The sequence below is a fragment of the Eurytemora carolleeae genome, unplaced genomic scaffold (genome assembly GCF_000591075.1).
Source record: "Eurytemora carolleeae unplaced genomic scaffold, Eaff_2.0 scaffold1271, whole genome shotgun sequence".
Taxonomy (NCBI): Eukaryota; Metazoa; Arthropoda; class Copepoda; order Calanoida; family Temoridae; genus Eurytemora; species Eurytemora carolleeae.
In genome coordinates, this window is record NW_019397155.1 from 46,316 (window position 1) to 60,036 (window position 13,721).

The 13,721-nt window shown below is 30.4% G+C and overlaps 1 protein-coding gene across 1 annotated transcript in view; it reads left to right on the plus strand.

Annotated features, from left to right (window-relative positions):
- LOC111712383 (limbic system-associated membrane protein) overlaps positions 1-12,257 on the plus strand; it is a 39,405-nt gene extending 27,148 nt beyond the window's left edge. Inside the window, exons 9-18 of the mRNA XM_023486969.1 lie at positions 510-571; positions 1,137-1,187; positions 2,077-2,167; positions 4,456-4,517; positions 5,978-6,034; positions 6,995-7,072; positions 8,015-8,090; positions 9,954-10,042; positions 10,922-10,997; positions 11,501-12,257. Of these exons, the coding sequence (XP_023342737.1) occupies positions 510-571; positions 1,137-1,187; positions 2,077-2,167; positions 4,456-4,517; positions 5,978-6,034; positions 6,995-7,072; positions 8,015-8,090; positions 9,954-10,042; positions 10,922-10,997; positions 11,501-11,634 (776 nt within the window). The 3' untranslated portion in view covers positions 11,635-12,257. The remainder of the gene's footprint in view (positions 1-509; positions 572-1,136; positions 1,188-2,076; positions 2,168-4,455; positions 4,518-5,977; positions 6,035-6,994; positions 7,073-8,014; positions 8,091-9,953; positions 10,043-10,921; positions 10,998-11,500) is intronic.
- Positions 12,258-13,721: the final 1,464 nt, after the last annotated feature.

Below are 13,721 nucleotides of genomic sequence, written 5' to 3' on the forward strand. Positions count from 1 at the left end.
TACCAAACATAAAGAAAAGTCGATTACAAGTTTTAGATTTCTTCAAAACAGAATATTTTACATATTTTACACGATTACCCACAAAAGATGAAACTGTAAAGACGTCTTGAAACTCTTAAAAATGAAAATTCAAAGTCAAGTCTCCTGCCTTAAAATGTCTTTTTTTTTATGTTTTTTACGACTTATGCAATTACAATTATTAGCATTAAATCCCCCTTCCCCCCCCCCTGGAATATCCTAGTAAGACCTATGGATAAGACCCTGATAAGATCTTCCTATTTTTTAGACCCCTTGACATATATACTCTAAACCTTCCTACTGTTTAGACCCCCCTGAGATATATATACTCTAAACCTTCCTACTGTTTAGACCCCATGAGATATATATACTCTAAACCTTCCCACTGTTTAGACCCCCCTGAGATATTATACATACTCTAAACCTTCCCACTGATTAGAACCCCCTCTGAGATAAACATTATATATGCTCTAAACCTTCCTACTATTTAGACCCCCCTGAGATAGAGATGGACTCAACCTGGATTAAGACCAAAGATGGGATCGAAGCTGAGGTAAGAAAACCCTAAATCTATTTTGTCTTTAAATTTTTATAAAAAAATCTTCATTTAATTCAGTTTTACAGATATAAATCTCTTCCTTTTCATTGTCTGGAAATGTGGAGAAATTAATTTAGTAAAATGAACTGACTGTCATTTCTGTCATCTTCTGTAGCTAACTCACAAACTATACACTCTCAGCCTCAAACTTTTCAAAAAAGGAAAATATAAAATAATTCCTGATACCATGCAGTGGGGCCCAGAAAATTCAATTGTTGAATAGAAAGATGACATTTAAGTAATCTTATGTGTTTATAATGTTGCTATGAAGCAAATAATTTTCTTGTATCTTTAAAAGTCTTTGCATTGCACTGAATAAACTGACTTTTAAGTTACAAGCAAAATTACTTTCTTCTTAAATGTATGCTTTATATATGTGCTCTGCATAATTCATGTGTTTCATGTTAACATGGACTAATTGAAAAAAACTTGAGTCTGACAGCTGTCTTTCAATTCAACATTTTTTGGGCATCACTGTATAGTTACATTGTTAGTTTTTAATCATTTGCTAACTTTGTAGGTTTCCTGCATTGTGCACGGTGAACCTATTCCAGAAGTAAAATGGTTTAAGGTAAATTTATCAAAGTTATCAACCAAAATACATGAGTAAAACTATATATTTATCTAATTATCAACCAAAATACATGAGTAAAACTATATATTTATCTAATTATCAACCAAAATACATGAGTAAAACTATATATTTATCTAATATTTTTGTGTTGTAAATTTTTCTTAAAAGTAATTCCCTAGATGTTCTGTATGTAGAAGCGCAAAAAAGGTTAAATTTTTGGAATTCTATTGTTTTAAAGCCCGGAATTCCCTGAAAATGTCTGCCCCTGTAATAATTAAAGTATTATTATACAATTGAACCAGCCTTTGACGTGCTTTTAGTAAAACTTGTTATAGTCCTTTTACGAAGTTTAACGCATAAATACTAAATAGGAGACTTTGTAGAACCTTTAGAAACCAACTAAATTATTTACTAATCATAATCTTTTTAAATTTTAAAAAATTTACTTTCTCAAGTGGTTTTTGTGATTGTTTACACATTTTTAAACTAATTATTTGTTTTTTCTTTCTTATCCTAAAAATGTCTACTTTTTATCTTTACTTATATATTTTCTGATATTTTGAGATTGAGAGTGACGATTTTTTTGTGACTATTATTATTATCATTATTGTTATTGTTATTATTATCATGATTGTTATTGCTATTATAAACATTATTGTTATGATCATGTTTGTTATTGCTATTATTAGCAATATTGTTATCGTTATTATCATGATTGTTAAAGCTATTATTAACATTATTGTTATCGTTATTATCATGATTGTTATTGCTATTATTAACATTATTGTTATCGTTATTATCATGATTGTTATTGCTATTATAAACAGTATTGCTATTATAAAGAGTATTGTTATTGTTATTATTATAATTATCTTGTATTTATCAGGAAACTATGATCCTTGAACCAACCAACAACCGTCACATGGAGAGCTATGGAAACAGACGTGTCCTCGTTCTCAGAAACGTAAATGAGTTTGGTAAGATATTTCGGATTTGGAATTGAGTAAAAATCTAAATATTCATAAAAAAGAAATTATGTATTTGCCACAAAATCTGATTTTATAATGCCCATATCTTTGCAACCCAATGTTCCAAACCATAGATATTTCAAACTATGAATTGTTTAGATCAAATCATCCAGGATAAAATTTCTAAGGTTTACACAATTAGGTTGCAAAAATATAGGAATTATTAAGTAATTCGATCGTTTGTAGCAAAATTATTTTATGACAAAGTTTTAGAAAAAAATAATCTTCTGAGGTAAAACCTTTTGAGATATCCAGAAGAAATTAACTTAATCTCTAGAAAATTTACAAGAGATAAGGAATAGTGCGTTAGGGATTAAAAAGTTTCGACCTACGGGATTTCCGAATTCTTATTTTTATCTAGATGAAATATGATGTAAGATTTCCAGACAAACAGACAGACAGAGCTGGAAATTGTGCAAAAAAGAAGAAGAAAAAGATCTCAAGAATAAATGTTTTATTTGATTATGATAAATTCGAGGAAAAAGATTGCAACATTTCCTTCGTATCCTTATAATACTGAATTGTTCAAAGCTGAATAAATCAGAACTGTTTCTGCAATACAGAAATAACGACAGAAGCACAAATATCTTGCTCTAAAAGTTGGATAGAATGATGCATTTGCTGACTTTAGATTAGATAAAACAAATATATATAATATATATTATATATTATATATAATATATATAATATTCTTTTCTATTCCATGGGTCCTATTGTTGTTTGATCTGAACCGGTTCAAGGGTTTCGGTCTGTTGTAAATACACATTTACTGCTTGTCCAGCGGACCCAGCGCGTTTTCTAAAAAAAATACATGCACTATTGAAATCACAAATGCTCAAAAATGTATTAAGAGGGAATCTAAGCATAATATCAAGTATCAATAAGTTTTACGCCATCTTCATCAGATGAAGGTTTATAAGGTGTAAAATCAAATTGTGAAATTTCGTCGGATTTCTTTTTGAAATTCTATTATGATCAAGCCCAATAATGGATAAGACATCACTGACTATTGTTTGTAATTTGATCAGTTTTTTACTTTCATGACTAGCTCTCTGCAAAAGTCAACTTGTTACTTGTTCTATTTTTACTAAAAACATTTAGTATCCAATTTAAATACGTTATTCGTAGCAGATGACTTAATTAAAGCTTTAGTTTATTACAATTAAAGAATTCATTAAATTCTCATTCTTTGAGTATTAGTGTAGGTAATATTCTGAGGTTTTCTAAGTATTTCTTTATCATTTCTTTTCTGAATCATAATTTCAAGGACCTGACTTTAACATTAGTAGTGGTGTAGGTAATATTCTGAGGTTTTCTTAGTATTTCTTTATCTTTTCTTTTGTGAATCATAATATCAAGGACCCGACTTTACCATTAGTAGTAGTGTAGGTAATATTCTGAGGTTTTCTTAGTTTTTCTTTATCGTTCCTATTGTGAATCAAAATATCAAGGACCTGACTTTACCATTAGTAGTAGTGTAGGTAATATTCTGAGGTTTTCTTAGTAATACTTTATCGTTTCTATTGTTAATCATAATATCAAGGACCTGCCTTTATCATTAGTAGTAGTGTAGGTAATATTCTCAGGTTTTCTTAGTATTTCTTTATCGTTCCTATTGTGAATCATAATATCAAGGACCTGACTTTAACATTAGTAGTGGTGTAGGTAATATTCTGAGGTTTTCTTAGTATTTCTTTATCATTTCTTTTGTAAATCCTAATATCAAGGACCTGACTTTACCATTAGTAGTAGTGTTGGTAATATTCTGAGGTTTTCTTAGTTTTTCTTTATCGTTCCTATTGTGAATCATAATAAAAGAAAGATGTGAATATGAATAAGAGACTCGTCGGCCCGGAAATGACGAAATTGAGATATGCTGTGTACGGGTGATAAACTGATAAATAACTAGTTTTGTACATAAACATTCTAAATATATTTTCTATACTCTGCCAACTTTAGGAATATAAACCAAATACTGGGGAAGGTAAGGGTAGGGTAGGATAGGGTAGGATAGGGTAGGATAGGGTAGGTCAGAGTATATATATATCTAATAGTAGATCCACTTTATTCATTATATCAACATATGCACAATTTTTACTCATCTATTTGTTATACACTGTCTTGCATGTCTGTAATTTATCTATCTGCTGTATCCTTATTCTACATATATCTACTGTCTACTATCCCTGCTATATCTACTACACCTACTTGAATATTGATTAAGTTGTATATTCTAGATTTTGGCAACTATTCGTGTCAAGCGGACAACAGTTTGGGTCGTCTCAGTAAATCTATCGAGGTAAAAACATTGATTACAATTCTCTCTTTCTCTATCCATCAACCTATCCGTCTTTTTACCCGAACTAAGCATATTTTCTCTTCAATATTTCGTCCAATATTGTCAGAGGTTCAGTATTTTCTTCATATTTCTGGTGTAATAAAAACCCCCCTTCAGTCCCACCATCTTCTTTTCAATCTTTCATAAAACCTTGGTTCCAATTTTATTTTATTCCTTTTTGTCGTGTATTCTATATCTTATTGTCTAGCTGTCTTGCTGTTTAACTTTCTAGCTGTCTAGCTGTCTAGTTTTATACTTCCTTTGCTGTCTAGTTGTCTAGCTGTCTAGTTCTATACTTCCTTTTCTGTCTAGTTGTCTAGCTGTCTAGTTTGTTAGCTTTCCAGCTGTCTAGTTGTTTAGTTGTCTAGCTGTCTAGTTTGTTAGCTGTCCAGCTGTCTTGGTGTCTAGTTGTCTAATTGTATTGCTGCCTAATTGTATAGCTTTCTAGTTGTTATGCTGTCTAGTTGTCTAGCTGTATGTTTGTCTAGTGTTCTAGCTGTCTAGCTGTTTAGGTGTCTCATTGTATAGCTTTCTTTTTCTCTTGCTGTCTTTTTCTGTCTATCTGCACGCCTATCTGTCTAACTGTCTAGTTGTCTAGCTGCGCGCCTTGCTGTCTAATAAACCCGTTTTTAGATTTACTATATTAGTCAATAGTCCATATCCAAAACACATTTTCTTTATTTCTTCCTTTACTCTTATCAATATGTATATGTATAGTAGATATGTATTGAAAACTACTTGAATAAAATTTATTAAAGTTTAATGGAAAAATATCTGGAATCTACAGTACATACTATCTTATTATAATCCTCTTTCATTATCAATCTATATGCTTGCAATATATTATCTACAGCGATAACCTATAAATATATGTAGACATGAGTGGAACAACACACTTATTACTTTTTATTAGAGAGGTTTTGCTTGTTTATCTCTTTTGAGCAGATTTTCAGAAATCTAACTGTCACAAAAGTTCTTGGCAAAAATATTGAATCTAGACGAATTTAATTTAGCTTTTTATTGAATTTTAATGTACTGCAACTAGGTATTGGTATTTTTAATGTACTGCAATTATTTATAGGTATTTTTAATGTACTGCAACTAGATATAGGTGTTTTTAATGTAGTGCAACTAGATATAGGTATTTTTAATGTACTTGAATTAGATATAGGTATTTTTAATGTACTGCAACTATATATAGGTATTTTTAATGTAATAAAACTAGATATAGGTATTTTTAATGTACTGCATCTAGATATAGGTATTTTTAATGTACTGCAACTATAAAAATCCCTTCCCTTATATCATAAACTTTAAAATTATTAGATGTCGTTTTTTATCATTTATTTACTGCTAAACTACTCATTATTGAGAGGTAACTTTAAAATACGTCATCAATTACTTTAACAGATGTTTTTAAGGTGTCAGGTAGACCACACGTAGCCAAGGTACTCTCTGCTCCTCTCAGTTATTCGAAGGTAAACAAATTAGAGATAAAATAGTTTTTTTACACACTCAGAGTCAGACCCTTTCCATTGGAATTCATTGAAATTCATTAATTAGCGAAATCCTCAAAATTTTCCCTTTAAAATTATTAAAAGTTAATAAATGTTAAACTGAACTTGCAAAATATTGAAATTAACATTTTTTACGACAAAGTTTTTGCATTTAAAGGTTATTAAACGTGTTGAGTTCTGCCAATTATTTGCACATTTTAGAATTGCAAACCTTGGGTATTTTATACTTTTAATTATTAAAATAATTTCGTGACTTCTATGGTTTATGTTCCTAGAAATTTCATACTTCATACTTTTTCAAGAAAATTGGAGGAATTCGCGCCACATTTAGAACATTTTCGTGGCACATTTGCAGACGTTTAACAACATTTGCGACATTTCGTATAGAATGATTAATAATAATAATTATTTTAATAATATATATTTCGGACAAATTAGATACAGAATTACAGATAATGTTTAATTTGAATAAAAATGTTTTAACATAATTTATGCTCGTCATTGGTGTAAAAGTCCGTGGACTAAAAAGTCTAAATTTAGCCCATATATGTATTGTGATCAAATACAAAGATGCAATATTTTACTTAAAAATTACACTTTTTAGTTTTATTATTGAATATAAATGCTTAAATTATATGTAAAAGAATAATATGAGGCTGTCATAAACAGTCCACTTAAAAATTAATCGAAAACAGACTTAAGGGAAACACGAGGCAGGGGAGGGGAAGTAAGGGAGAGTTTTTGATGCGCCGCGGCGTAGATGTTAGTTAATAAGGATGAAAGGATGAATGAAAGGAAGGATGGATAAATGAAAGGATGAATGAAAGGGAGAATGGATAAATTAAAGGATGAATAAAAGTATGAATGAAAGGGAGAATGGATAAATAAAATGAAAGGATAAATGAATAAATAACTGAATAGGATCAGTATAACTTGACCTGGAGTGTGGACAGTTTCCTGAAAATAGAAGAATATAGAATCCTCTACAGAGTTATTTTGGTAAATTTGTCAGCTGATTTTTTTATACTAGAAATATTTTTTAAAAATGAAGATTATCTCGTTTTCTTTTTTGTAGTTTTTGAATGACGAAACTTGAAATGAAAAAAATTGAGAAACTTGAAATATCTGTCGTTTCCTTCGTTACATTTCCACCAAGTACTTGAATAAAGCGAAATGATAAATCATTCTTTTCTTGTTTGAGATATTTGTAAAACCCGGCTTTTCTACTTTACCCTCTAAAAGGGCTTAATCTACCAAAACACTCGCCATTTTAAACTTTCAATCCAAAATTTCACATAGTTTTTTTATTCAAAGAAATAAATATTTTTGTTTATATTGTACATTCTCTGCATGAGGGTAAAAATTATTAATACGATGTTTCTTAATAATTATTATTATGAGTATTATTACTGTGCACCGCTGGGTAATGAATTGCAGTATAGTTGAGTTAATACCACTCTACCACAACACGGAATATTTTCTATTTCTGTAGGAATAAATGTGCTTTTTTGTGAGAAAATGTATTCTGTCTAAACAAAAATTATTATTTCTCGATTTTCTTCAGATATTACTTTAAATTCATCTTAAGTTTATATAGAAAAAAGTAAATTTTATTTATAAAAACAAAACGTGATTTGAGGAAATAAGTCTGAAGCTCTTTCTTATATTCCTTGTAATCATGCAACAGTGGCTACCAGAAAAATGTAGAAAAGTTGTCGTCTTCATTCATTTTCTTTAAGAAATTTGTAATTTTTAAATAATTAATTAAATAATTTTAGACAATTCTCAAAAACATTTCTTTATTCAAATAGGTAGAAAGAAGACGACATTCCGTCCAATATATCCTGGCTACCACTGTACTAGTGTGTGGTGTGTGATCCTGAAGTTTAATTAAGAATCTAGTTCTCCCGTGTATCCCTTGTAATATGATTAAATATTTAGAAGAACGAAGGACCAGGTCCAGGGTTCAATGGACCACCTAAACACACGGAGTGGACCAATATTATACCAACTTTAGGTAATTCAATATTTATAACGGGGGATTAAAGTTAACACTAGAGAAAGTGTATGGCATGGATATGCTAAATTGAAAACCATGCATTCGTTAAGTTCAAGGTTATATAATAAGGTACGCTCCATGCAATGGATGCGCTCCAATGTAGGTAAATACGACCTTTACAGTGATCGACACCCTAACGGAGTCTAAATCCTCATATGACGTCACTGCTTATTTAAAAGAATAATAAATTTTGCGGCTTACTAAATAAAACGAACCCATTAGAATTCAGAGAGTCTAGTATGAACAATAAGTTTTTATAAATAAACCTTCTAAGTAATATAATATAATGAGGTCAATAATATTTATGAAAAACATATATAAATCTTAAAAATTAGTAAATATTGAACCTTCGGTCCTACTTTTTATCCGATATTACATAATCCGCCCTGACTATCATGGATCTGACATTTCTCTGCCTGTGCTGACCAGTAAACAAGATTGCAGAGAAACTGTTCGGTTTACTATATTTTTAGAATCCGTAGCGCTATTTTTGCGTATCAGATATCCTTTACAGAAACATAATTTAGAAATAATATAACATAGTCCCAAGCAATCTTCTTTTCTTACAGTTAAAGGTGTATAACAGTTAGTTTCAGTTTTTTTCGGACAATATAGTATTTTTTTCATTATTTTATAATTCTTTTGAATCCGGAACAGGAAACTGATCCTTAATACTCCCTTTCATTTGCACTTTCCTTTTTGCAAGCATTTTTTGCAAAACTACTTACTGAAGTGAAATTATGAACTTTTGCATAAATTTTGCGAAATTCAATATTTGATCCCTGAAAACTGTGCTCTTTCATTCCTTAAACAATTTAGTTTAATTCTAACTTATTTTTATCTTAAATATAAAGCAGACAGAAAATATTTTTGAAATCAAGACAAGATTAAAATATTAGGAATTTATAATAAAGGACATCGTTAAACTCTAGTGTAATCTGTTAAATTTTAAATTAAAATTCTTTAGAACTAGTAAAGCAAAAGAAGCAAAAGATTAAAAATAGTGTAGTGCCCGGCCATAGCTTTCAACCCATGCTCTAAATTCAGATTCGATAATAATTATTTTTTTATCGCCCTTTGACCCAAAAGAGGGAGATTAAGTTTTACTTAGCGTCCCTTGGGACATTTTTGTAAAATGACGTCCCGCTCTGCGTAGCTTTTGAGAAAAAAGTATGAAAATGAAAAAAAACAGTTTAGCAAACAAAACTTTGATCTGGTTATGCCTTAGTTTGGTTATAACAAAAGTCAAAATTTGAAATACCAAAGGTGTGCGACATCAGGTTCCAAAGAAATAGGGATTAGAAAACTACAATTACGAGTGTCCAATTTCATTTTCTTTTTCAATTATATAAATTCTGACTGGAGTATCCGGCTTTGTCCAGGTTACATATTTATAGTCATAGGTATTCCCGTAGTTTAATATTTATGAGACGGCCAAAATAAAACTTGATTTTGTTAGCCCATGTCACCCTCGGGATATCCTCGAGTTCCCTCAAAAAATTCGGTCATCTTGGTTTCTATAAATTTAATTCTGAGAAGCAGGAAAGATTGATCAGACCAAGGACGATTTACAAAATATTGACGGAGACTGGAGTTTTAAAATGATTGAAAAGATACTAAAAACTCCACCTCGACATGTAAACAATATAAAAACTTAAACAGACCTAAACAAAAACTATTAAACATGCAAACATTGAACCAGTTCAAACCTGTCTACTCCCAGCCAACCCTTTAAAGTCAATACTAGATGAATTGCAAGTTTAAACTTCTTTGATAAAACATAAATGTTTTTAAATATTTCTAATATTGTTTATTTTGTAGGTTCAAGGCAGTTGATCGGAGTGAAAAGCAGTTTTACCTTCACTGGAAGTTTTGCATTCTTCGGCTTGGATCCAGATACTCATTACGAGGTTAGAAATAGTTATATGTACTGCAGGGTTACATATTTTCTTCAAAAATCACCCCCCCCCCTAGTACCTCCCTTTTGAAATATTAGTTTCACCCCTGGATGTATAAGAAAGAAAAAATTTAAGGTAAAACAATATAATAGCCCCTCCGTGAAGAAGTTTATGATGGGGATCTTTCGTCTGCCCCCCCCCCCCCACCCCCCATTGCATACACTCTGAAATCTGATGGTTCAAAAGAGAAAAACACAATCGACTTTAAATTGGTCGGAATTTGTCCCGTAAGGAAAACGCGACTTTCAATCTTAATACTTCACTAATTTTACAATTATTATGAGTAATGATGGAAAGGCCTGATTTTGTTTCTAAAGTAAATGGAATGAAATATCGAGTTTAAGTAATGTGAAAACTTTAAATAAACTTTGCTCTTACTAAACTTTCATGTACACTGAACAGATCTAACATCTTTTGCTAAACTTTCATGTACATTGTACAGATCTAACATCTATTGCTAAACTCTCATATGTACACTGTACAGGTCTAACATCTATTGCTAAACTCTCATGTACACTGTACAGATCTAACATCTATTGCTAAACTTTCATGTACACTGAACAGACCTAACATGAATTTAATCAACAAATTATTTATAATTTGCTAATATTAAAATAAGATTTACAAGTTTATCACACTACAGTTTAAGGGGAATCAAACAATTGTTACCAAATAATGTTGACGGAATGTAAGCGAACCTAAAGAAAAATAAATTTACAAATATTGTTTAAAAAAAATATGTATTACAAAGATTAAAACAACAATGTATTTTTAATGGTCACAAAAATCTAAAATAATAGAATTTTGAATTAAATATTGAATTATTTCCAGGTGATTATTCAGAGCAGGAATAGAGAAGGTTGGTCGGATCCAAGCCAAATATTTAAATTCTCCACCAGGGCTCAAGGTACAAAAGATCAAATAATTATGGGAATTAAATAGTTGTTGATTTCATATTTATCACTTCTTTGGTTGAACACAAACATGGAAACCATAATCTTAGATTAGTTCTTAGAACAGAATTATTAATAAATTTGTATTAAAAGCTTTAGACCAATTGAGATCCTCAAATTTATAAATTTGATCGAATATTTGAAATTTGGCCCTTTGCACTAAATTTGATATAAATTGTTAAGATCATAGATTAATAACAATACAGATAGAATTAGGGGTTTTTCGTTCTCAATAACACTGAAGCAGAAGCCCAAATAAGTAATGCGCATGCCACGTAGAACAGGCTTTCTCTCTGTCTTGTAATTCAACGCGGCATGCACGTAACTCCTTTAGGTTCTACCTCAGGGTCATTGTGAACGAAAAACCCCTAAGTTTTTAAAGACTACATCTAGTATTACATCTGTGTTGTTATCAATCTATGATTAAGATGAATTAATATTGATAAATATTTTTCAGATTATGATCCTCGAGGTTTGGAACTACACAAGTCTAAACAGCAAGGTTTCCTATCCGCAGCTCCGTCAGTAAACTCTCTCACTAGTCTTATGCTTTACATCATTCTTGCAGCAGCAGTAGTGTACAGTTTCTAGATAAACATGTACAGTTTCTAGATAAACATGTACAGTTTCTAGATAAACATGTACAGTTTCTAGATAAACATGTACAGTTTCTAGATAAACTTGAAAAGTTTCTAGATAACCTTGTACAGTTTCTAGATAAACATGCACAGTTTCTAGATAAACATGTACAATTTCTAGATAAACCTGTACAGTTTCTAGATAAACCTGTACAGCTCCTAGATAAACATGTACAGTTTCTAGATAAATAAGTACAGTTTCTAAAGAAACATGTACAGTTTCTAGATAAATCAGTACAGTTTCTAGATAAACCTGTACAGTTTCTAAATAACCCAGTACAGTTTCTAAATAAACCTGTACAGTTTTTAGATAAAAATGTACAGTTTCTAGATAACCTTGTACAGTTTCTAGATAAATCAGTAAAGTTTCTAGATACATCTGTACAGTTTCCAGATAAATCAGTACAGTTTCTAGATACATCTGTACAGTTTCTAAATAAATCTGTACAGTTTCTAGATACATCTGTACAGTAATTTAAATCTCCCTAAAGCGTCCATCCTTGTACAAATGTACAAGCCGATCCATTTAATGCCTGACTAAAACACTATGGTAACATTTTTTTCACTTCTTGGCATCAATTTTTTTCATCAATTCGGCCATCAAAATGCATTTTGATCATTGCATTCTTTAGCTTTAAAATTTTGGATCTAGGACTAAAATTTGAAAGGTCCAAATTAATTAAATGTTATTTCACTGAATAATTTTTCATTTAAAATACACTATATTATCCTATAAGCTGTGCTGCATCAGACTTAAATCATTGAATGGATTAAAATCCGATTATCTAAGCCCGGTTTACATTCAGGACTTAAATCAAAGAACTCAATGCAAATAACTATAATTTATCAACAAACGAAAGCAAATCAAACTTTAACTATAATTAGTTTATTTTCCAAATATAAAATATTCTAGTCATTCCAGAATAATTTCAAGTGTAAATAGATGAAATACAATCATGTTAACAACTGTATTAAAGGGGGGTTATCAATGCAATTTTGAGGTGGCTCTGTAATTTAAGATTCACAACAGTATTACCCTTTAAACCGTTATTTGATCAATAATGTGGAAGATATCGTCGATTTTCCAGTTTAAAACTTTTTTCAACGTTTCTGTAGTTTGTTAATGTTATAGATAATTCACGATTGAAAATAGTAAAAACATGGATATCTTATTCATTTTTGATCATACAAAGCTTTAAGGGCACCGTTGTAAATCGAACCCTGTAAATGAAGGGTCCTTAAGTGTACAGTCCCTTGAAAAGAAAAAGGTTTCTATCCATCATGTAGGAAGATGGAGCTGAATGATCTTATCAAGAAAGTTTTTCTTTCTTTACTTTCTTTACTTTCTTTACTGTCCACATCGTCTAATTGACCATTAGTTAAACAAACAGAGGAGATTTCTTTTAGACATTTACTAGTTGCTTTACAGTTTACACATCCTTAGTACGCAAATTGTACAACAATGTATGCACATATCTCAATTACTTGTCCATGCACACATATGAGGTACATGAATGTCAAGCTGATTCAACGGTTCGGTCTTTATCGCAGAGAACTGTGACTTTCGATCACAATTTGACCTTTAATCATATTTTTTTTCGCCTTTTCTTTTTTATTCTTTCTGTCGGCATATGCGTTCTAAACGATAAAATATAAACAAAATAGACGAACTCGTGATTGATTTTAAATAGAAGAAACCGAATGCATCTCGCTTTGGTTAGTCCGGGGTGATATGTTTTTATAATTGACTATTAAACTACTTTTGTGGCCCTAATAAAAACAAAGTACATAAGGATGTGTATTCTGTACATGTTTTATTTCCTACAGTATCACAGCCAGGTTTCACATTGTAAACCGTACAGTTAGTTGACTGTTTACACTTAGAAATGTTTTTTTTTTAACTTACTGCAGCGCTAAAAGTGTAATGTACAACAGTGTGTTTATTAAATAATTTACTTTGACACTGTACAGATGTGTACAAATTATTTCTATAAACTGAACATTCACATATATATGTACAGAGAAAAGTGTACAGTTTAC